Source organism: Tinamus guttatus, unplaced genomic scaffold, assembly GCF_059628265.1.
Source record: "Tinamus guttatus ecotype Peru unplaced genomic scaffold, ASM5962826v1 Tinamus_guttatus_pri_ptg000012l, whole genome shotgun sequence".
NCBI lineage: Eukaryota > Metazoa > Chordata > Aves > Tinamiformes > Tinamidae > Tinamus > Tinamus guttatus.
Genome location: NW_028288546.1, coordinates 398634 through 424848, shown reverse-complemented (window position 1 = coordinate 424848; position 26215 = coordinate 398634). Strand labels below are relative to the sequence as shown.

Sequence of the window (26215 nt, the reverse complement as noted above, 5' to 3'; positions counted from 1 at the left end):
TATTACAAAGACAAAACAAAACTATTAAATGATAAAAAATTCTGAGTATCCTTTTTCTCCTCCATATAAGTAAATTTGTTGTCAGAAGAAAACTAAAAGTTCTTGAAGAGCAAGAACATCCCAGTCATTAGAAGGGGGTGAAGACTTCTTCTTGACTTGTACCTGCTTCCGTTCTCCCATTCGGCAGCTAGTTAAAATAGATGTCCCTGCACTCAGTACAAAAGGTCTGTTCTTTCCTGTCTTTCTGAGAGAAGAAAACAGATGTCATTGACTGATGTCAGCTTAACTTACAGCATAAGCTAGACATCCTGAAGGGAGGACAAGGATGGGGGTGGTGTTAGTAACTTCAGTCCCAAAGGATGATCCTGCAAGCATCAAGTTCACAAGGAAAATGGAATCATGAGCTTTTAAAGAAGACACGTCACAGAAAACAAACACTAAGCTGTTTTAAACTATGTGTAGCTCTACTTCTCAATAAGATGTCAGAAAAAAGGCATATATTCATTGAGCAGAACAATATACTACAAAAATATCGTTTACAAGAGCAACCAAGTGAACGTAAGTATGGAGGAAAGTGGCAAGTCTTTCTGCCAAAAATTCCTCAGACAAAAACAAATAAAACCTATCAGCAACTGTTTACACTGGAAACTTCTCATGGAAGTCTCTGGGCCAAATTCCTTGATATCTTAAAAAAAATCTGGCTTGGGTGTGCATATTCTTCAATAAATACATATAAGAAAGTATTCGAAAAGTCAATGGAGACATAATTTAGATAAATTTTAAGTACTTACAAAATGTGAAATAGAATGAAAACTGAAATTCAGCCTTTAAGTTTACCTACGTTTTTAATCAAAGGTGAATGAAGTGCTAGGAGTCAGGTTGTGTCTAGCATGTAAAATATCTGATGACTAAAACAGGAGCTGTTTTTTCCAATTGTAATTATTGCAATAAAAGCAATCTCCTACTCATTCCCTAACAGTAGATCACATTTCTGAAGCGTAAAACATGGATGTTACAGTCAGGCAAACTGTAAGTAAATACTTAGTAAGACATAATATATGACAATTTAGAAAAGAAATTTCATCCTTTCAGAATGAATATTACCGACAGAAGTAGAGGTAATGGCCACAAACTGAAACACCAAAAGTTCCACAGGAACTTAAGGGAAAATTTCTTGACAGTGAGGGTGGCAGAGCACTGGAACAGGCTGCCCAGAGAGGTGGTGGAGTCTCCTTCCCTGGAGATCTTCAAAACCCGCTTGGACGCAGTCCTGTGCCACGTGCTCTAGGTGACCCTGCGTGTGCAGCGGGGTTGGACTAGATGATCCCTAGAGGTCCCTTCCAACCTTAACGATTGTATGACAATATCTCCAGACAGTAAAAATGCAGAAGGGGAGCATAAAGCACAAATTGCTCTGCAATTAATATTACTGTTTTCATTTCTCCCTTTCCTTTATTTTACTATTTCTCTCCAACACTTAACCCACCGCCCATGCACCCATTTCCTGTCTCCAGTTCCTCTAAGTCATTAGTTCTTTCCAGCTCCTTATAACTGAATCTGCTCATCTCCTGTTTAGAAATAGCTAGATTCCATTCTATGTTGACTTCTGTGCTGACATTCTCCTCCACATCCATTTGAGAGTCTTTAGAACTGCAGTGTATCATCACTCAGCTTTTTTCACAGGATCAAAATGTTGCTAAACAATATTGCTGCTAACACTATGGAGAAACCGAATGACTTCTGAGCAGAACAGAAAAAAAATAATGTCAATGAAATGCCACCTATTTTCTATTGATAAATGTAGTGCTCATTTAATATGTGAATAACATGGATGAAAACCAAGATTATGCTTGAAGTATTTTACGTTTAGTGTATGCTTAAGAATGCCCATATTTTCTAATTATATAACACCTGCAGTAGGTGCTTACACAGGCGCTTAAGAAGCACCAGGCCTGGGATATCTGTAAAATGAGTTCTAAGCTTTCTCCCGAAAGGCCTAAACAAAACAGAGCTCATGAGATGAGATATCTGGCCTATTTGAGCTTTATACTGTTCATATGTATCAATCTGTGTGGCCACTGGATTTAGGCTTAACAGCAAGTGCACAAAATGCCTCGCTGGCAGTTTTGCCATCACTGATGAGATAACACAACTCTAAAAAAATTAAAGGTGAGCATTCAGGTTTTCCTGAATTTGTTTCACATACTCCTTAGAGTGGCCTAAAAGACACAGGAACTCAGTAGCAAAAAGAGGAAATAAGAAGGGAAGGAGTGGGGGCAGCATAATGGAGAATAACAACATCTGGAGGTAGAGAAAGAGGAGGAAAAGAACAAAAATATTAATATATAAATGCCTAAATATAGTAAAATGAGAGACATATTTTATATAAATATATTCAGAATTACAAATAACTTCCTCAATAAACCTCTTTAGCCTTTCATTGGATATCATGTGAGGAGTTTCCCTGATGCTTAAAACTATTTCAGCAGTTTCTGGGAAACTGTCACATTGTAGGCAGGCCCAGCCGTGGCTATAAAATTCAAATCAGGGATTTCCTAACAGATATTTGACATCCAAAGAAAAGTCTTTTTGCAGTGACTCTGTCAAAATAAATATGGACAGCCTAAAGATTTTTTAATGCAATCTCTTAAGTAAGAAGATTAATTGGATTCATTTCAGTGTATATTTTGAAAGTGATGTTTTTAACACAGAGGACATTTTTGTCTTTAATTCAAGTAAAAAAATCCAATTTTCTTTTATAAGAAATTTTATGGAGGAGCTGTCAGAGAAGATTTTAGAAAAAAAGATTTTATTTTTGAGAGCTACAGATACACAGAGATTGGGAAAGTTCTGTCTGTGCTAATTTCAACATATTTTATATCAATAACAAAAGAAAAACAAAGCAAATACAGTAAAGCTAGAAAGTTCAAGGACTTTCCTTCCAGAGCAGTGTTTTACCACTTCCTTTAAGACATATAGCCAGATTACCTTCCTTCTTACTTCAGGCAACTTCTTTAGTCAGAATAGAAATCCATTCTTGGCACTGACCTGATGAGATCAACTGGGGTATTTCTGTGAATGTAGCAGTATGAATTCCAATCCATTTTTGATTTCAACAATTTATCCTGACTGCCGTTCTGAATATTGATGTTCTTCTGACATGCTTGTGTCATATCCTTTTTTTGCTGTTATTTTTAGGGCAGGTTTTATAGTTTTACTCTTTGATTTTCCACAGCCACAACCAAACAGAAACCAACATCAGGTCACCACCAATTTCCCCTTTTTTTTTTTTTAATATATTTGGGTAAAACATTCTTACAAGGTTAATACTTTAGAAATGAGTGAAAATATAATTATATCCTATATGGAAATTAGGTATATGCATCTGTCCTGAAATATTTAAAATTTATCCAGAATATAAACATTTTCCTTACAACAGCAGCAGTTGCAAACATTTAGAAACCCTTTCTTTTAGAAAATACACACATTTTAAATTATGCAGGGTATCTGATGGATAACTATGGAAAAACTTCTGTTTCAAAATTATGGACCTCATATTCTTTTTTTTCCACTGGATTCAAAGCTTTGGTATATCATAGATTTCTTTCTAAGGATAGCTTTAATTATTTTCTTGTGAGCAAATGAACTTCACTGATAAGAATGATCATGCAAAAATGTACAAGAAGGCCATGTGACAACCACATGGGCTTTGCTTCACTTAATTTTTTTTTTTTTCTTCTCAAACAAAATCTGCTAATAAAGTAATTGTCCTCTCTAGCCACATTTAAAATATTTGCCAGAGGATTAATTAACTCCAACATTTCTACTAAAACAGAAAGACAATTTCTTGAGGAATTGCTTTTCCATATACAGAGATTATAAAACATATGACAGTGCAGCCTGAAAGAAATTAGATGTTCTTTTCAAAGACTTCAATTCCTTTCCTCCATACCCAAGAATGAACCCGTATTGCTCTCTGGATATCAGAAGCGCAGTATTAGTCCACTGCTAACAGGAATTGGGAGCAATTGGTACATTTGGTTAACAGAGGAAGGCACAAGAAAACTGCAACACAGCGAAAAGCTAAGGAGACAGATGGTTGACTGGGACCAAAGATATTTATCTTTTTTTATCTATATTGATACCGAACCGATAATGCTGAATCCAGCCAGGGTAGAAATCTGACCAGATTCAGTCCTGGCTTAGGCACAAAGACAGTGGGAACAACATCTGTTCAGAGCTGAATTTCCAGACGAGTTCTTTTTCGTCTATTACTTTCTGACTTAGAATATTCTCTCTTTTTAAACTACTTAATTGTAAATGATGTAACAGAAACAGCTCTGAAAGGTTTAAAGTTCAACTTATGGTTCTTATGGCCTTGGTATAAAATACAAATATTGATGTGTTATAATAAGCACCATGACATAATTTGTTATTGTCATTATAAATAAATACTAATTACTAACCTTCATTATGTCTTTGGTATTTTTGATTTAAGACTGGAAAAGATCTCAAATATAAGAAGTAGTGTCTTTTTAGCAGTCATGCAAGGCAAGTACAATTTTGTTGGGGAGACTAAGGCTACGTCAGCAGGAATCTATACTGAACACATTAAACCGATGATTGTGCCAGTAAAAACATTATGCATACAGATTCTTCAATAGATGTTAAAAATAAGCTGACAGAACTATAAAAATTGTATCACCTTAATGTTTTGGTGGTGTTGGTGTTTTTTTTTTTAAGAACTCAACGTCAGTTTCTTTAGCATGTCTAGGTTGTTTTCATCAGTGGTAACTATATTTTATACTGATAGCCCAGGTCAGAAACTTATTTCTTAGAAAACATATAAAACTTTTATCTATCCATTATTTCAGAAATTCTGTAACTATCTTTGAGTCTGCAATTCCACTGCAATACCAAAGAGATATAATTATTGTCCAAAAAATGTTATTATAAACAAGTCAGTCAGAAACAGGCTAACTCCTTGTATAAATTTTCTCAAAATGAATCTAAGATTTTTTCAGTCTAATGCCTTCAGTAGTGTATCACAGAGGTGCAGAGATAGTCTCTAACAAATCATATTTTGAAATAGAAATTACATTGTTACCAATATCTTGGACTTTTTTTTTCTTCTTTATATTTTTATTCTAGACATAATTTGGTGCTGACCGTGCCTTAGCAAATATTCTTGATATAGCCTTACTTAAAAACTAATACTTATATGAGCCATTCTTAACTGTATCTTTCACTCTAATTATATCTACAGCCCTTTCTTGGCATTTAGGCACAGATAGGTATATACTAAGTAGTAATCAAATAAAATGCTGAATGAGACCAGGACAACTCAGAAGTTTAAAGCTGAGTGTACGCTTACATATTTTTATCACCCACGGACTAGAACAGTCTTTGTGCTATTCTGATATGCTACTATTGCAGTATTCACAGTTTCAGAAGAGTTTCTAATAAAAAAAATTAAATACAGAAATATTTTGATTATTTAACCTTTCTTTTCAAATATCCGAGAACCTCAGGACCTCTGATAAAAATGTTTACTTTGTACTAGAATTTATACAGGTGAAATAACTGGATCTCTGAAGAGTTTTAAGAATAAGAAAAACAAGCCTCTTTGCAACCTTTCCAATGATCCATAATTTGGAGATAATATTTTCCACAAGGACTTTATAAGGCTTGATGCAGAAATGGTGCAGTGTCACCAAATGGCTTCTGAAATGGAATTAGACTTTCACCAGGACCTGTAACTTTATGCTTTTTAAACTGTTCAGGTTCAAACTGATAATCTTTTAAGGTCTCTCTGGTCAATTTGTGAAGTGTGATATCGATGGCAATATAAGACAGAAAATATTAGGAGGCAGAATACACCACTACAGCAGCAAACCCAGATATGCATCGGCATTTGTAAAATACTCCCAAGCTGCACAGCTAATTTCTTTTTTATTACCTCTAAAGAAATCCATTACATTCAGCTCATCTGAAGTGTACAACTGGAAACAGAATGCAGCTGTTGGTGTCAGGTGACTAGCTTTTGAATTCAAGTACTACTGTTTTCATAATTTAGCATTTCTTTATTTTGATTCATCCAGGATTGTCAGAACTACAAGTGTTTTTGGCTTAAATTATAGGTATAAAATGCATGATATTTTAATACAGGGGCTCAGAGAAATAAATTACAAATAAACTTTAGAACCGTTGTTCATGAACTACAAGTGAATCCATAAACTTCAGTAATTTCTCACTAGGGCCAAACTCCATGTAAAGTCTTAGACACAGTGCATCCCAAGTGATTATACACACTATAACTGGACCCATGACTTTATTTCATATCATCAAGTATTTGCTTCTGGGAATCAATTTACACATAAAAGTATGCTGACATCTACTTGACATACACAAATCAAAATAAGCTCAGAAGAAAGTATGTAATATTGGTCATTTCATAGAAATTTCTGCAATGTAATACATACAGTTGTTGCACTATATAAATAAATCATACAAATAATAAATATGAGCTATTGAGCAATAAAGCCATTAGAGCTATATAAATGTATAAAACCTATAAAAACTCTATATAAGTTTTTATGTTTTTTAAAGCAAAATCAAAAATTTTTAACTTACCTTATTAGTATTGATAGCTGTGATGACCCACACACACTGAGCATTGCTGTCATATTGGAATGGAAAATTAGGTGATGTGAAAGTGCCTCCAGGACCCTGAAGACTGGATCCACAAGTCTTGACTGCAAAAACACAAAGTTCATCTTATAATTTACATACAAAATGCATAAAATTTGTTTTATGAATCTGCTATAATTTATATTCATCAGCATTTAAATGATTAAAATATCTTTGACCAAAAACAGAACTACTTAACACAGGATTGAACACCCCTCTTGTATTCAAGCTTATAATCTAAACCAAACCAAACCACAAACACACACAGAAACACGAACGTTCAAAGGAAAGAAGGGACTACACAAGGAGAAACTCTTTGCTCCATTTATTTTTAAAGAAACACTTTCATTTAAGAAGTACCTAATGTCATTAATTCAACAGCTACCTTGAAAAAGAAGAGTATATAGAAGATAAAGATCACTCTAATCATGGCGTATTTTTTTATTTATTTACTGGCATACAGCTACATCAGCACTTTTTTCCTGCTGTTACTTCTTCCTATTTGATTGAACCAATTGAAACAATGACAATTTTAAAGGGAACTTGTAAAACTCAGTCCTCACAAAACAGCAGAAGTATTTTTAAAGACAGCTAGATACTTTAATTTACAAATCAAAATCTGTTTGATCTTTTATAATAGAATATCATTAAGAAATGATACTCATTCATTTTAAGCTGTGTCATACATGACAAAAAATAAAAAGTAGATGATAGAGTTATTTGTGCAGTTAAATGATACTACTTAGGCACTAAATTTGTAGCCTGTTGAAGCCAGTGAAAGTTTTACTGTAGGTTCAAATATTTCCTAATGCACTAATGGCAAAATTTTCATATATTAAGCAGTAGAACTGACAAGTAACTTCAGCTCATGAGCTTATCATTCTGTTTCTGAACTGATTATTATGGCAAGCAAGTCAGCTGCAGAATCAAAAGAATTCTTGCTTACTTGAGATTCTAGCAGAATCCAGTTCACTTAATTGATTATTTTTTTTGATTAAAGGAAGCAAAATTACCATACAGTCATACTGCACTTTGCTTGCACAATGTGTGCTTAGTTGAGCAGTACCAATACATTTAGACTCAGCTGTTCATGGATAGAGATTGCTTCTCCCACTAATCCCCAGAAGGGATGACATTCAGAACAGAAATGCAGTTACCATTCCTTAAAAAACAAAACTAAAGAAAAAACTCTCCCCAGACATCATGTCACATTTCTGCTTCTGGACTTCACTACATTTCTAGTGCTAACTCATTTACTACATTTTTGGGGGTACTTTTGCAATCATATGAAAGTCTTGTGATAAATTTGACGCAGTTAGTTCATAAAATTATTATTCTCCAAGTCTGGATTGCAAATACACCAAATATCTTCTTAACACTTTAGTTTACATACAATTTAAAACTTTGCTAATTTCACAGAAAAAAAATTAACAATTGATTAATGTAGCTTTTTTTCTGTTAAATTATTGCTATGTGCTGCTGACAATGACTGAGGGATAAATACATGGTTGGCATTTGAGGATTTTTTTAAGAGGAATTGGAAAAAAAAATCCAAATAATGAAATTATTGTATTTTACAGAACAGAAAATAATAATAAAATAAATTTTAAAAAGACACAATTGGCAGTAAACCTTCTTTAGAAAGAAGACTGCCCAGAGAGGTTGTGGAGTCTCCTTCTCTGGAGATCTTCAAACCCCGCCTGGATGCCACCCTGTGCCACGTGCTCTAGGTGACCCTGCGTGTGCAGGGGGGTTGGACTAGATGACCTCTAGAGGTCCCTTCCAACCTTAACCATTCTATGATTCTATGATTTTATGAAAAGCTGATAGACAGGGCACTCGCCGTGGAAATCATGATGAAATACTGGTAAATCTCTTAGAGCCTTCAGCACCGACTTTTTGCAAGCCCATTTGTGCAAGATATATAAACCTAACAGCTAGGTTAACTATGTCCTACTTGCACCAGCTTGCAAGTACAAATAGATACTGTTAAAAGACTGCCAATAGTTGGTAATTACCAGTGTTGTGAGCTACATTTTCTGTGTTCTCCCTGCACAGAACACATGATATGTGAGATCCTCATGTGTTACACAATTTAAAATGCTTTGGCACGTTGGAGAGAGGGGAAAGTTACCAGAGCAAGGGGGTCTAATGGAATCACCCATCCCATAATGTCTTCATCTTTTCCATCCAACCCACAGCATTTTACCCCTCAGAGAGGAGCCTACTGAGAGCAGCAAACTGAGGACAGGAGGGGTTGTCTCCTTGCTTAGAATCAGGTGCTGCAGCAGATGAGTTTCTGAGCAGGAAAGACAACTGATGCCCAGCACAGCTTTTCTTCCGCTGTGTTTCTAAATGAGAAAACTGAGTCTTGAATGCTCGTGTTGTGTGTGACAACAGAGAAAGCAAGGAGGGAAATATCAGTGAGTGTTCCCAATTTGCTGACCCATGTGAAGGTGCACATGCACGCAGCTGTGTGGAATGGGATGGGAAACCAGATCCTCCATGCAGCAGCTGCCTTTGCTGCCTTTCCTCCTCACAGCCATGTGCTGGAGGTGCCTAAGCACCTCCTAACAGCCTGTGTTTCTCCAGTGCCCTGATATTGATAGGTCTTAAATGCCTAATTTCTAAGGCTTATGCTCATCTCAAGTATACCTAACAGACTGTGGTCTTGTATACTAAGTTAGAAACAAAAATCATAAATTAAAGACACTTGATTTTGGAAACAGATCAGTGATGGAAAAGGAGTCATTAAAAATATGGATCTTCATTCATCTGCATACAAGAAGCATCACAGATGAAATAAGCTATACTTATTTATAGTTCTAGAAGACTTCCAATTCACCAACATGCAATACTGAGATAGTATAATCTAAAGAGTCCAAATGGAGAAAAAAAGCATTTGTTCAGCGCTTTATCTAGTGTATGATTGATCCCGTGGCATCTGTCAAGTGACTGATGAATAAATCACATCTGTTCTCTTTAGATGCATATCAGTTGTTTCCGTATAGTAACAACTGTAGTAAGAGTAATGTTGTACTGTAATAATAATAATAGTAGAATATGCTAACAATTTTCAAGTCTATAACCCAATTTGCCCATTAAAAACTAAACCTTCCATATAATTACTTTCTTTTCTTAATAAATCATCTGCCTCTGAACATCAATACTGTATTCTCTCCTTTAATAGCCTCATTTTCACTTGTTTCCTATTACCTGTTCTTGGTCTTAATAGCCATCTCATGCTCCCTGTCTCTGATTTTGTGTGGATTACATTAAGATTCATTCTCAGCTCTGAAACCTTTAAAATGCTGCCAATCATGTGCAATGCACTGTATACTCCTATTTTTTTATTATTATTTTTAATAATTAGTAGAAAATCTCTCAAACACATGACAAATAAATTTATTTGACTGCCCTTCTGAGTTCAAGTTATTCCTCATAAGCTAGTTCACCTAAATGTGAAGGGGCTATCATTTTTCTGTGCTGATTATTACAGCACTGTAGAAAATAAATAAAAAAGAAAAAAATGAACTGTTTTCAGTGGATTTTGGGAGTGCTGCCTCAGTCATTTAATTAATGCAGTTTTTCACATGAGTAAGTCTATTTAACATGAGTAAAACTTCCAGAAGTTTTGCTGTGAAATCTACAATAATTACAAGTGTTGAAATAGACAACTCTACCAATCACAAGTTAAGCAAATACTAAATGCAAGTCAGGTGAATGATACATGCAGGTGTATTTAGCTCAGTTCTCTGCAATATCAACTGAGAAACATGCAAAATAGTTGACCAAAGCCTAGAACATGTCTACCTTGAAAAAAAAAAAAAAAAGGCAAATGAACCAAATGGAAGCAAATAGACCTGAAAAGTATACAAAGCTACTGTTATAAAGGAAGTTTATACATGACACGTAATTTTATTTCTAAATTATATAAAGCACATGCAAGCATGACCTCTGTAAAGTTATAACAGGAAGTTTTGAAACACTTCATGGAAATGAAATTTTGTAAAGTTATAAAAGCAAGAAAACAAACCAACTCAGTAAAAAGAAAAATAATCCATAAAGACAGGAAGAAAATCTAAACTGATTTTCTGAAGTCTGTTCAATTGAATAATGCAGAGAACAAGCATATTAGGGGCTGAATTCCTTTCCAATTTGGAAATCTTGTCTCAACATGGGAGCACATGGAAATGGTATTTTTATATCTGTAAGAAAAGATCACTGAGAGTAGACAATTTTTGGGCAGTGCTGATAGAGCAGCAAGTTATCTCATTAGAACATGAGAAAATTAAGTTAATTGGCATGCCTGGTAATTCTTTTTTTTTTTTTTTTCATTGTCTTACTTATGCTAGTTACTGTCTATATAAGGTATAAAAAATGTGTAATAACAGAAATCATGTCCTTTTTTTTAAAAAAAAAAAAGTCCATGTGGCTCTGCTCTGATAGGAGCTAGTCTGCCTGCAAAGCACCTCACTGACATTCATGCCATGTCCATGCACACATAGTCCTACCAGCTCACGTGGCTCCTACTGCACTTACTTATTCATTGAAGGTGTATCCTTGCCCTCGAGCTTTAGGCAGCACTTCACTAAACCAGCAGCATATACAGAGTTGAGAAACATTAGAGGTGCACTGGTTTTAAGTAGCCCTTGCCCGCTCACTTCCCAGGGGAATGCTAAAACTACGTCTACAAACCATAGGTGAAAGCACCATTCACATGCATGAATATTACAGGAACATTAAATAAAGACTGAGGAGTATTAATAAAAGATAATTTTTAACTTCTAGGTGTTTTATTCTCTGATTTCTTCAAAAGAAAAAAAAAAGAGAGAGAGTGATCTTCTCTGATAAGTTGGGAACTTAAAAGTCAGTATGACAGTAATGAAAAAAGAATGTCGAGTTGGCTAGAGACTCATAGTCCAGGTACGCAGTAATTAGACACTTAACTGCAATGCTGCTATTTTTTCATTTATAACTATACAAAGGTCTATTATATGTAGGTGCTTTTATATTCAACTTCATAAACTACTTGGCAAAGTTACTTTTAAACTCATCCATTTCTTTCCATAAGACTATAGCACTATAGTAATTTTCTGCTTGCTGGCACAACTTCCCTGAAACACTCCCCTAAATTATGCAGAGAGGAAAGGCAGAACAAGAGGGAGACAGAAGAGAGCAATAGAAAGGTCATGTCAAGAAAGCCCGAGGCCAGCTCCTGCTTTCCTAAATCTTCGTGTGTTTGTATGCATGTACAGATTTATAAATATATACAAACTCTCATTTTCACTCATACCTGTGGATGTTCATGCATAGATGTGTCAGTAGATGCGTGTCTCCATGTACATAAACATGTATCTTAGCCCTGATCCAAGCATGAACAACAGCTGAACAACACTAGCTGAAATCCTGGCATGTGAGCTTTACCACTGTGACAGATTTGTTACTTTGCTTTTCATTAAAAAAAAATAATAATTCAAGAGATATTTTTTCTTCCTCAAGAAAATTTAATAATTTAGATTCAAGTCGAATCATTAAAGTAGAAAAATCAAAGTGGGAACTTCAAGAAAAAAAATCACATATACCCTCTTATTAATCATGGTATTATTTCTCATCTTTCTTCAATTCATCAGCACCTATTGCTGCAACTCCTGGTAACTTTGGCATTTTTATTGTACCAGGTTCAGTACTAAACCCCATTTCAGAAATGATATTCCCATGATATTCAAGGTATCTGAAGTATATGTGAAGTTATTCTGCCTTATTTAAACAGTTAACAAGGTTTATAACTTTTTTTTTTTCATGGAGTTGTGCTTTAGGGATTGTATGAAACTGATTGAAGATAGGCTTTACCAATTTTATTTGTTTTTCATCAAATGAAAGAGATCAAGTAGGTAAGAGATGGGAGAGAAGATACTGTGTGTAGTGCAAGAAAAACGTATGGCCATTTTTAACAGCCTTTTTTTTTTTTTTTTCTAAAGTAAGAATACAATTTAAGAGCTATCTAATTTCTCCTTAAAACATTCTTTAGGTTAGTAATATACTACAAATAAAAAGGTATTGAAAGAAATCTACCAGAACGTGAACAGGTTTTAAAAGGTAGGAAATATAAAACAGCATGGAAATGATACCAAAGCATGTAGATTTAATTACAGATTAGTTATACTAAGCATATAACAGCAAACACCATTCTAACTGGCATATTTGAATCTACCTAAACTGATAAAATTAGTATTGCACACTGTAGTTTGCAGCAAATGGAAAATAATTTTATATCTTTTTTCTTTCTTTCTTTCTTTTAATGAAGCAATAAATTTAATAAATTTAATAAATTTAATGAAGCAATAAATATTCAAGAACTATAGCTTTGGATTCCCTTTGTGGATCAAAAATAAAATAGCAATTTACTTGTCTGGCACTACATTTTATGCCAGTGGCTTCAAAAAAAAAGTGTATTCAACAATAATAACAATTAAAAAAAAAGAGTTTTAGCAGCTTGAGCATTTATCAGACATTTTGTGTGTGTTTTTTCAAAATTGTTTAAAAAGACAATATATATACTACTCAGATAGCATTCGTTAAGATAAAAGGTAAGATGATTTCCCAGATATCTTGAACATGTCCCTGCTTTTCAGTCTTTGAGAACCCTGCTTCCAATGTTAATATAGACGAGTTGCTCATCATCCGCATGAGTGAAACTGTAGCTGTTTCCAAAATCAATGCCCAGAACTGGTTCCCTGGGCACTCAGATTCACTCACCTTTTATAAGTGTTTCTGACTTAGGAAGACCATATTATATGCCCTAATGCTGAAGGATTCTGTGAGTCTGTACAAGCAGCGTGTCAGAACAGATTGGTTACTACCTCAGGTAAGTCAAGGCTGTGGACATGTAAGGTAACCCCAAAGTATTAGTCAAACCAGAGTTTTTGTATTTTGCAATGAGTGCAGTACTATAAGTGGGAATATCAGAAAATGAATTATTATCAGGACTAAGAAACCGGTCAGTTCTTTCCTAGTTTCCTGCTGTATTTTCTGAAGGTTTAGCCCTGGCTTAGTTCATTATTATTCAGCATGAATTTGCTTTCTTTTATGGAACTGATCTGAAGACAGGAACTATGTTACCATTCCTTTGCAGATAAGGCCTGTGTTTGAAGATTAGTTCTGACTGTCCTTCTGAATATTTTATGCAGTATTAGGAAACAGATAATCATTTAGGCATTGATGTCTATTATGTTCTAAAGCAAGCATTATTAAATATATAGTAGCTGGCGGTTACAGGTGCACATTGAACTCACTCCCTCTTAAATCCGGGAGGAGTTCTGTTCTACTCATTCAGTAACAGTAGTCATAGTTCAGTAATTTTTCCTACTGCTAGTCTCTGTATACATTTCTGATACCCAGCTATTAACTCAATAAGAAAAAGTCAAATACAAAAATGAGATTGATCAAATTTGACCCTTAATATTTTTCATCAAATAGGAATTTTTTATTGGGTTGTTATAGAAACAAATTAGAACATACCAATATGTATGATTTGACTTCCATTTAGAGTTTATATGATTTTTACATCTCTGAGTCACTACCTCCATGTGATTATTTAATCAAGTACATCAAATAGACATTTTCTCTTAGAATCACATCTGATTTCAACCACATCGCAAACAGAGAAAAGAAAAGGTATTAATGCATTTTACAAGAAACAGACAAAAAAAGACTCATAAGACCTCAATGTCCTCAAAGCATGGAACCAGTTCTTGGTAAAAGTGAGAGGTCGCTAAGCTGATGGAAAGTTTTTGCTACTCCAGTCCTCCAATCTGGTATTCAGGTTTTTAATGAGTTTTGCTATTAACAAATAGTTAATGCAACCCAATAACGGGAAATCATGAAAAAAAAGAATTCCGTATACGAAAATAAGTCATATAAACTCTAAAGGGAGAAAATAGAAGATAATTAACAATTGAAAATATAAAATCAACGTATAAAAAATATTAAAGGTAATTCACTTTTTGCAGTCCTTCATACTGAAGGTAATAGAACTAACAAATAAATAGATTTTATGTTTATTGGATAAATTAGATATTAACTCCTCTCTAGAAAACTTAACCTCACCATGAAAAAAAGTGAAAACAAAAGGAAGCTATGCAATATTCTAACAACAAGGTAAACACAGGGCATCATCAGTTTAGGAAGCTGATTAAAGATGTATTGTCTATTCATAGCTCATAATAATTGTTCTGTAAAAGAGTGTAAAAAACAACTAGATCTGTAAAATGAGTAAGTTCAGCTTGTTAAAGTTCCACAAAAAATCTACTAAATTAAAAGATAAAATGAACCAGATAGACACAATTTAATTGGATTTTCCAAAAGCTATTAGGAAGACTACTCATTCAGAAGAAGCAAAACAGGAAAAAAATGCAAAGCAGTTAAGAAATTTGAAAAAGAAGATAAATTAATGAAGCTACTAACAGAATATTGTTCAGCAAATTGACTAATTGGAGAGGCAAAGTTATTTTCATCATAATTTTTATAGAGAGAATATAAAACTTCACGTATATGTATATAAATATACATATATGATTATATATATAATTAATATATATATTTATTACAGAAATGTAAAAAAAATTGTAGTAGACCAAGTACTACACCAAAATCTTATCAGTTGGCAGGTAGTCTAAACTTTTCCCATATTTTTCTTCAAGGTTCAAAGAAAAGCCATTTTAAAAAATTTGTTTGTAGGGAACGTACATATGTAAATGGGTTTACTGAACTTTTTTGGTAAGTAAACTTCAGAAATTTAAACCTTTGAAAATTTCTAAAATATCTCCATGTTATATCCTGGTATACCTGTATTTCTGTGTTCCTCATGAAAATAAACATCAAATAATGGTTAAAAATCTAAAACTTTAGTTTTTACAGATTTAATTGAATTGCAAAAACTAAAAGCAAAGCATTAAATGAATTTTTACTGTAATTTCCTTCAAAATAGTGAAGACATCTATGTGGGTTGCAAAACAATAGCTACATATTTAAAGTTCTTTATATATCTAACAGATGCTGCTTTTCAGAAATGATTTTTGGATAATTCAGGAATCAAATTATTCAGAAAACATGTCTGGCAGTAACTCTTGTCATTGCTGTTTATCACTGTATTGCAACACATCTCTAATGAGTTAGGTTTAGGGTTTATAGAGAACATTCTCCCCTTTTTTTCAGGTAAAAAAGGACGCATTTTTGTTGGGTGGCTGCAGCATAGACTTGAGACAAGGCTCCATCCAGGCTCTTGATTTATTTAATTTGGTCACCTATCTTTTGACAATGTTTTGAGGTACCATATTCTTCAAAAGATCTTTGTAACTGTCTCTATTTAAATTATCATCACTAGAGATATGGAAATTATAAAGATCAAGTATCTGTCTTAACCCTTCTCCAAAACTAGATTACCTAGATTCTCATGTATGGATTTTTGAATTTCATTCTGTTACTTATTATGATATTTTTCCCTTAAAATTATTTCAGTTACTGCATCACTTGTAGTTCTTTGACTTCAGAAATCTTCAATGGATAACAGTGGATATGTTTGATCAGTAGTCACATCTATGTTTAAACTCATGAAGACTGTAATTTTTCATGATTTGATTTTAAATAAAATTATCTCCTTATGCCTGAAGAGTTCAATTTCATTGCTGTTATAAACAGTATGTTTAGCTTGCAGATGATATTGCAGTCATGTTAGTCCTGCATTAATAAAATTTTCACCACACAGTATGCTCTGCAGTTTCAATTTGTCATTGTGACTCTAAGCAAACTGCAAATCATAAATAATCATGTTAGTATAAAAGTATAGGCTTTTATAATTGAAAATATGAGTATATGCTTTACTCTTAACTTTTTCTCCAAGAAAAACAGAACTTATCTGTACTTCAGTACTGCAGTACAGTTTATTTGATTTTGGTTTTGTTTCTAAAATACAATGCAGGGCAGTATTTTAGTATTTTTTAACCTAATGATTATTGCATGCGAATTATAGCTAAGATTTTAATGTTGAAGTACAAGAAATAGTAAAGAAAATTAAAGAAAAAAAAAACACTAATATTTTCCTTGTTAAGAACACAACAATTCCTCAGCAACTTGTCATAGTCAATAATAAGAAAATCATTTCTATTGAAAAGTCAATATAGAATTATTTATTTTATAGCTGTTTCCAGAAAGCAAATGACCAAATGAATATTTTCTTGACACTTGGTTGGGGTTGGCAGGAAATGGTTAAAATTATGGTGTCCTCACTGGGAAAAAGAAATCATACCTCCATTGTTTTCACTAAGATTCCTTATCATGATTGTAAAACCTATAAAAGAGATTTCCCTAAGTTAACTTCCTTCCAAGAACAGTGAGAGAATCAGCTGATATCAGAGCATTTCACAATCTGCAGAGGCTTTAGGCAAACAGGGATGGATTTCCAGGAAGATCAGTAAGTGAGAATGACAGGGGTTAAGACTACAATGTTGTAGTATTCTCTTCTTAATAAATAAATAAATAAATAAATAAATACATACATACACAGTGACCATCAATAAGTGGAATCTGTAAATCAGATGGGGCTCCAGAGGAGCCAAATCTCAGTCGTCACTGCTTGTAGAAAATGAGTGAGAATGACAAGGGTTAAAATAAAAAATATTGTAGTATTCTCTTCTTAATAAATAAATAAATATACATTATATATATATATATAAATAAATAAATACACAGTGTCCATCGATAAGTGGTGTCTATAAATCACCCGGGCTTTAGGAGAGTCAAATCTCAATAACTGCTTGTTGAGCATGAGGTAACAGAGTTCTCGCCTGAATCTAATGACTCTTTCTGAAGGTGGGGGTAGCCTTGACTGCAGTGACTATGAGTTGTATTTTGATGAAATTGATTTTTAGCAAATAACTCATGCTAACAAATAAAGAGGGACTTGTAGGAGATGTGAAGGTGGGGGATAGCCTCGGCTGCACTGACCATGAGTTGGTGGAGTTCAGGATCCAACGAGGAGGTGGCAGGGCTGTAAGTAGCCTTGCAACAATGGGCTTCAGGAGGGCCAACTTTAGCCTCTTCAGAGACCTCCTCGGTAGAATCCCATGGGCTAGAGCTCTACAGGGATGGGGGGCCCAAGAGAGCTGGTTAGTTTTCAAGCGGCACTTCCTCCACACCCAGCAGCAGTGCATCCCTGTGTGTAAGAAGTCAGGCAGAGGGGGCAGGAGACCTGCGTGGATGAGCAGGGAGCTTGTGAGCTTGTGGCAATGCTCAAGGAGAAGAAGGTGGTATACAGAATGTGGAAAAAAGGACAGGCCCCCTGAGAGAAATACAGGAGTAGAGAACAGAGTCAGGGAATGCAGAGATTCAACAAGGAAAGTGAAGGCACGTCTGGAATGCAATCTGGCAAGGGACATTAAAAATAACAAAAGAAAAAAACTTCTTCAAATACATTAACAGCAAAAGGAAGATCAGGGAAAACGTGGGTCCGCTGGTGAACACGATGGGCACCCCTTACGAATGGGGTTACGAAGAACACAGAAAAAGCAGAGTTGCTGAAGGCCTGCTTTGCTTCGGTGTTCCCTTTAGAGCCTAAGACCCTAGGGACAAGAGAAGAAGCCTGGAGAGAGGAAGACTTGCTCTGGGTAGAGGAAGATTGGGTCAGAGAGCACCTAAGGAAACTCGATACCCACAAATCCATGGGCCCTGATGGGATGCACCCCAGAGTGCTGCATGAGCTGGTGGATGTCATAGCTAAGCCGCTCTCCATCATCTTTGAAAGATCCTAGAGAACGGAGGAGCTGCTGGAGGACTGGAAGAAAGCTAATGGCAAGAAGGAGGATGCAGGCAACTGCAGGCCAGTGAGCCTCACCTCCGTCCCCAGAAAAGTGATGGAACAGCTTATACTGGCCATTGTCTCCAGGCACGTGGAGGACAAGAAGGTGCTCAAGAGTAGTCAGTATGGATTCACCACGGGGAAATGATGCTTGAATAACCTGATAGCCTTCTATGACGGAATGACCAGCTGCATAGATGAGGGGAGAGCGGTGGATGTCATCTATCTCGATTTCACCAAGGCTTTTGACACTGTCCCTCACAACATCCTCCTGGGCAAGCTCCAGAAGTATGGGATAGATGAGTGCACAGTGAGGTGGATTAGGAACTGGCTGGATGGCAGAGCTCAGAGAGTGGTGATCAGCAGTGCAGAATCTAGTTGGAGGCCTGTGGTTAGTGGTGTCCCCCAGGGGTCAGTCCTCAGTCCAGTCCTGTTCAATAATCTGGATGAAGGCATGGAGTGCTCCCTCAGCAAGTTTGCTAATGATACCAAACTGGGAGGAGTAGCTGATGCCCCAGAGGGCTGCGCTGCCATCCAGAGGGACCTGGACAGACTGGACAACTGGGAGGTGAAAAACCTCATGCAATTCAACAAGGCCAAGTGCAAGGTCCTGCACCTGGGAAGGAATAACCCCAGACACCAGTACAGGCTGGGGACCGAACTTCTGGAGAGCAGCTCTGCAGAGAGGGACCTGGGTGTCATGGTGGATGACAAGTTGACCATGAGGCAGCAGTGTGCCCTCGTGGCCAAGAAGGCCAATGGGATCCTGGGGTGCGTTAAGAAGAGAGTCTCCAGCAGGTCGAGGGAGGTGATCCTGCCCCACTACTCAGCCCTGATGAGGCCACATCTGTATGTGTCCAGTTCTGGGCTCCACAGTACAAGACGGCTGTGGAGCTGCTGGAGAGAGTCCAGCGCAGGGCTACAAGGATGATCAGGGCCTGGAACATCTGCCCTATGAGGAAAGACTGAGGGAGCTGAGCCTGTCCAGCCTGGAGAAGAGAAGGCTGAGAGGGGATCTGATCAGTGTCTAGAAGTACCTCAAGGGAGGCAGTGAGGAGGATGGTGCCTCTTTTCAGTGGTGGCCACTGACAGAACTAGAGGAAATGGCCGGAAACTGAAGCATCAAAAGTTCCACAGGAACTTAAGGAAAAATTTCTTAACAGTGAGGGTGACAGAGCACTGGAACAGGCTGCCCAGGGAGGTTGTGGAGTCTCCTTCTCTGGAGATCTTCAAAACCCGCTTGGACGCAGTCCTGTGCCACATGCTCTAGGGGACCCTGCATGTGCAGGGTAGTTGGACTAAATGACCTCTAGAGGTCCCTTCCAACCTTCAGCATTCTATATTCTACATTCTATATTCTTTTGTTAGTTTAAAGAATTTTTTTTTCTTCTCAGTTTTTCTCATTATTTAAATTTAATGAGGTTACAAAGAAGATTTTTACAAACAACCTAACACAAAACATGCTTCTCTCATTTTTGAGAAGAATTCCATAAAACTCTCAATATGATTCACTGACAATTGCCTTACTCGGGAAGTCAATCTATACCTCCAAAAAAGTACATTAATGAATGCAAATACATGTAGTATGTAATAGTATGTTAAACTGACAATAGCATCAACATATTTTATATTCACATGAAGAAGTGAAATGATTGATAATAACAACAGAACTGATGACTGTAAGACAATGAGACAATATCACTAAAGGAAACAGTCTCAATGAGAGGATAACTGGATTTAACGTAAGGAAGAGAGAATTTTAAAGTCATAACTTTTCTCTCCGATCTAGTCAACTCATAAAAAACATCCTTTTTTTTTTTCAATATTTCTTTCATTTAACTTGTGACATTTCCAGTCTATCATCAGGACTCTGAAAATGTCTTCTTTCCCCTCCCTGGATCTAGGGGAGCTGACTTGGCATTTGAGGTCAGATACTTGGTCCCTGCCTGAGTTAGTTTGGAAGTGTGGAGGGTCTAGTCACATAGCTTGCTGGTCTGGACTGTGTCCTGCTATCGACATCCTGTCTCGACTTTGAGTTCACTATGGGCTTGTTCAGCTACCTGTACTGTCAGCTTAATTCTCATGTTGTTAATAGAACTGTTTCTGCTCTTTTCACTTGTTGACAAGGATGTTGCCCTTGTCTGCCTTGCTGCCACACTTGGCTTCCAACTTCGCATCCCTCACGGTGCAGTAAACTTGATGCTCCTTTATACAGGAGAATACATATTATAGTATGTTATGCTGGTAATATACTTAATAAGTCTCAGTTTTACATTCATAATCTTTTTGAAAGAAGGGGAAAGGGTGCAAAATACCTCAATAGAGTTGATTTGACTTCTTTTGGGGAAAACTGTAAAAGAAGATGTCCTTAAAATTTGATTTATTATATTGTCTGTACATGAAGTGGAAAAAGCAGTTAGATGAGTTAGAAGTAATTATAACAGGAAAGAATACATTATAAGTTTAGGAGGAAAAAAAATAACAACAGTGGGTGACCAAATGGGTTCAGCAGCCCCAGGAAGCAAACAAAGGAAAAACATAATCAACAGAAAGGTCTCATCAGAGATAAGTCTATTGGGAAAAAAAAAAGTATTGAAAGGTGACCATTTTTCAAAGAAACTACTCTGATAAAACAAACAAAAGTCAAAAAAAAACACAACAAAAATAAAAGTACAGTAATGCACTAACTTGGCTAAACCATAAGCTTTTCATTGACCTCAGAATGCTAAAAAAGAAATAAAAAAGAGTATCTCAGAGTACTGAAGATAAACATATAAAGATAAAATCAAGAAAGTAAGAAGAATATAATTAGCGATAAGCATGCATTAAACACATCAGGAAAAAAAAATGCAAAAAACTACCAATAAATTGTGGGAGAATACCCCACTAATGGAGGTTTTCCAATGGAAGAGGGGTACGAAGAGTGGAATTAGTGCAAAAGGGAAAGGGTTACTGTAGGTCATGAGCTGGAGAAAAGAGGAAGTAGGAAGGAAAGAAACTGAAAGCAAGTTTGACCATGCGGAGCGAGATGTAGGTGCGGCTTATGTGCGGACCAATCAAATAAACGCGTGATCAGCTAGCAACAACCAATCTCGTGCGTCACACTGCGCGAGGACAGCTGTATGTAACCAATCACAATGTAACTATGCGCGTGGCTAGGTGACGTTGCAGAACGTACTGGATAAATAGAGCGGCGAGACGTGAATAAAGCGATTTCTGTTTTATTCATATTGAAGCCTTCAGGAGTCGTGTCTGGCTTCCCGCAATAAATGATGCTGAAAATACTTGAATATTTAATGCCTGACTTTCTAAAGATTGTAGTAATGTTAATAATGTTATACATAATGTTCTTAGAAGAACAGAAAAGGTTTTCATAAAGGCTGGTTACAAAACAAGTGGGATGGTGGTTGCTAAATCAGTCAGTGCTAGCAAAGGGAAGGATGCAAGCAGAGTCAGACATACCATGCAGATTAACACCTGGCAGTGTGCCTGATCTCCCAGGTAGGGTTTCATCTTCCTTTTCACAGAGGTGCTCTTCAAAGACAGTATGTTAATAGGGAGAAACTGGATTCACTTATCAAAAGGGGCAGGAATATGTTTGCCAATCGCTAGGTTTTATGAGGTATGTTGCCTAAAGCCAGAAGATAAGCAAGCATGCAGGTGACAACATCAAAGTATGTGTGGAACAGAGCAATGAAAGTCTCCCACACTCCCCTCAGACTGGGGCAAGAAGCAGATCATCTCAAATGCCAGTGCATCTATATCTGAGTCTGGAAAACATATAAGAAATAGAACTCCATGCTCATTCAAAGATTTATGATCTCACTGTGTACTACACTGAGTACTACAAACGATGTTTAAGAGGAAAGATGCAGAGAGTGTCTCAGAGATGAGGAGGGGCTACAATCTGCATAATAGTTTGATTGCGTGGGAATTAACAATGGACAAGAGGACAGGTCTGTACAGCATCTTTGGATCAAGAACAGAAGAATCTCCACCAAGGGAGATATGATGGCAGGTGTCTGCTACTGGCCACCTGATCAAGAAGAGGTAGTTGAAGCCACCAGAGAAGTAACTTGAAGCCACTCTTCAATTAACTCAGAGAAGTATTGGGTCTGCAAGCTTGGTCCTTGAGGAAGATTCCAGATACCCTGATATTTCCTGGGAAAGCAACATTTGGATGCACAAGCTACCTAGTTCTGTAGTATACTGAGGAAAATTTCCTACCAAAGCTGCAGAATATGCCAGTTAGGAGTACTGTCTTTTTAGACCTACTGCTTAAAAGTAAGAAAGACTTGTTTGGAGGCATGACCCTCAATGCTGGCCTTTGCTGCAGTAGTCATTGGATGGTAGAGTTTAGGATCCTAAGTGGCAGAAATAGAGATAGCAGAATAAATACTCTGGACTTCTGAAGAACAGGTTTAAAATTCCTCAAGGAAGTGTTAGGAGGGATCTACTGGAAGTCTGTTTTGGAGAGCAAAGGAACTGATGATCACTCTCCATCATCTTTGAAACTTCATGGAGATCAGAGTAAATCCGAGATGACTGAAAAAAAATATTATGGTTATCTGTACAAGATAACCAGGTAGAACAGGGAAACCAGTTCCAGGACCTACAGTCCTGGAACAATTATGGAAGAGATCTTAGTGGAAGCCATTTTCAGTAAATGAAGGATAAGAAGGGGGCCAGAGGATGAATACCTAAATTTCCCAAGGACAAATCATGCTTGACCAGACTGAAACAATTTGCTAAATGATGAAGAGACAGCTGTTAATATCATCTACCAAGATGGCAGGTGTCTGACAATTCTCCCACAACTTCCTTGTTGACAAGCTCATTAGGCACATTTGGGACAGATGGGACACAAGATGTCTGGAAAATGGCTAAACTGTGGGGCTAAAGGATGATGATTAAAGTCAATCTGGAAGACATGTATCAATGGAGTTTTTCAGAAGTCAGTAATGGATTCAATGCTGTTCAATACCTTCACAAATGATTTGCATGACAGGTCAAACAAAAGGAGAAGGAGTCATAGATACAGTGGAAGGAATAGCTCCTTTACAGAAGACCTGGCTAATAGAAATTACATGACTTCCATGATTTTGTAAGATTTTACATGATTAATGTAAAGTCTTACACCTTTGACAAAATCTTCAGAAGCACTGCAGGCTGGGGATGAAGTGGTAGGGGAGAAGCTTTGCTGAAAATGATGTGGTGGTCTTAGTGGATAGCAAGTTGAATTCAGACCATGTATCCTGACAGCAAATTGGATAAACTGTGTGTATAGCTCAGGAAGATCAAGGGGTGTGACTATTCCAGTCTATTGGGTACCAGTTATATAACACCTGGAATACTGTGCCCATTTGAGTTTCTACCAGTTCAAGAGAGACATTGAAAAACTGTAAAGAACTCTTAAACATAAAAACAGGTTGCCGTGCAAAGTGCTAGAATCTCTTTCACTGGAAAGAGTCAAGATTTGTTTTGAAAATGCCACAGATTAGCTAATCTATGGTTCTGCTTGCAACAGAATATCAGATAAGGTCCTGAGGTCCTTTGAAACCTAAACTTCCCTGATTTTGTGATCAATGTGTCACTGTAAAAAGTAAAGAATTACTTAGTGAGGTTTTACAGTCTTGGGTCAGGTTTCATTCAATAGTGTTATTAACACCTTGGATGACAGAATACAGAGTGCATGTATTAAATCTGCAATTTGGGAGAGACAAGTACAGAATAATACACAAAAGCAGGCATAATGGGTTCACAAATGCAGAATAAGAAGCAAGTCATTATGCAAATCTTTTGGGTACTGGCTCAGATGCATAGCCTGAGTCAAAAATATCTTACTATTGTGAAAAGGCAATCAAACTGGGAGTTATGAACATACTGAGAGACAGAAAAATATGTGAAAATGTGTGAAATAATTCCTTTCTCAAAGAAACATGGGGAAAACCCCTTCCAAAATGCTGAGTCCATTTTTAGAAACTGTATTTTAAGAAAGATTTGGGATAGCAGGTAGGAAAATGATGAAAATGTTGTCAGTCTATAAATACGATCCATGAGGAGAGACTGGCCAAACTACTGCTGTTTAGTTTAAAGCACAGAAAATATTCTTGCTGAAATATGGAAAAGAGCGATTCAAAGGAAAAATGGAATAATTTGTTCTTTATATAGAAACATCTTTTGAAATAAGGTGTTTAACTACATCAAAAAAAAAATGAAAGATTTGTACTTGAATTGGAAAAAAAAATCTACTTGTAAAGCCAGTTAATGACTGGAGTGCTTGGACACTTTCTTGGAAATAAAGAATAGTTAGACCTATTGGAAATTAATACAGTCGAGGTAATGATTCTGTGATTCTGACTTTTTAGTATAATATTCAGCCCTATTTATCTGTGATGTGTACACATGGCTATCTGTATATACATGTATACATTGTTACTCATCATCATATTCAACAGGCCCAGATGCATCTGGGCATTTTTCAGATGAATTGTGGCAAAGGTGGGTCTTTTAAAATTATACTAAAGATAAGTGGTACTTATAAAGGTAAGATTACATACATTTAACTTATACATTTGGATTACTCATGTTAATCAAAATGATGTTTAGAATTTTTGTCTATCAAAATAAAAGATGCTGTCTAGAGAATATATAAAGACACTATAAATACTGAAATGAACTAATCAAAAATACCAAAATGAAAGTGCATTCTAAAATTGTCAGAATCCTATTGAAATGCATAATATAATTTGTCTCTTTTTATAGTATTAAACCAAACTTATTTTGTTAATTAGATAATCATGATTAAAACCATAAAAACTATCTACTTTAGTTTTCTTAGATGCATATAATTAATTGAAAAGCACATTTTCATTCTACAGATTTCATGAGGTTTCCTATCTTACTGCACTTGCAGAACTTGCTGCTGACTTGCCAGCACGCTTATAAAGGGCAGCATTCACAAACATTACACAGAGGCTGAGAGACAAGCAAGCAGAAAGCAAGAGTGGCAGGCGTGAAAATAAAAAGGCAAATCAGCCGACCATGAATAGATCTATCTGTTTCGTTTCCTGAAATGTAAATGGGAGGAAGAGATTTATCAACTGGCAAATAGTTTCATAAAGTAGATAATTGTCTCTGCTAAGCAAGTTGACTTTGCAATAATGGCCTTGTCCTGCAGGGGATCAAGGAATCCCACAGAAAATAAATAAGTAGAGCCTCAGAACTGAAGTATTTAGCCTTTACTTCTTGAAGGAATTTACAGAAAAGTCAATGTAACCAGTCATGTTTATACAAGCATATTAAGCATTTCTTGTGATAGGAAATAACTGAGTATTGTAGATTTTTTTTTCCATCTTTCTTTCAAAAACAAGCTTCCACTGTAACTCACTATGACGTGAATGTTTATTCAAAGGTTCTCGTGGCATCTTCTGAGCACTTTCCCTTTTTCAGGGAGGATGGGAGAAGGTTGTCAGTTCTATTGCCTTGTACAAACAACGTGCTGCAACATGCTGATACTTCACAAGTCCTACTTCACAAGTCCTAGCTATTGAGGTTATTGAAGTTAGGCAAACCCAGAGCTACCCAGAAGAATTCACTAAAAAATAAAAAATAAAAATAAAAAAAAATAAAAAAGGGAGGGGGGCAGTCTGACTGTAATTCAGTTTAGTC

General features: G+C 36.1%; 1 protein-coding gene across 3 annotated transcripts in view; it reads right to left on the bottom strand.

Annotated features, from left to right (window-relative positions):
* CSMD3 (CUB and Sushi multiple domains 3) overlaps nucleotides 1-26215 on the bottom strand; it is a 574767-nt gene that overhangs the window by 291631 nt on the left and 256921 nt on the right. For all 3 annotated transcript variants that reach the window (XM_088523156.1, XM_088523167.1, XM_088523178.1), the window contains one exon: nucleotides 6634-6755. In XM_088523156.1, the coding sequence (XP_088379282.1) occupies nucleotides 6634-6755 (122 nt within the window). The remainder of the gene's footprint in view (nucleotides 1-6633; nucleotides 6756-26215) is intronic.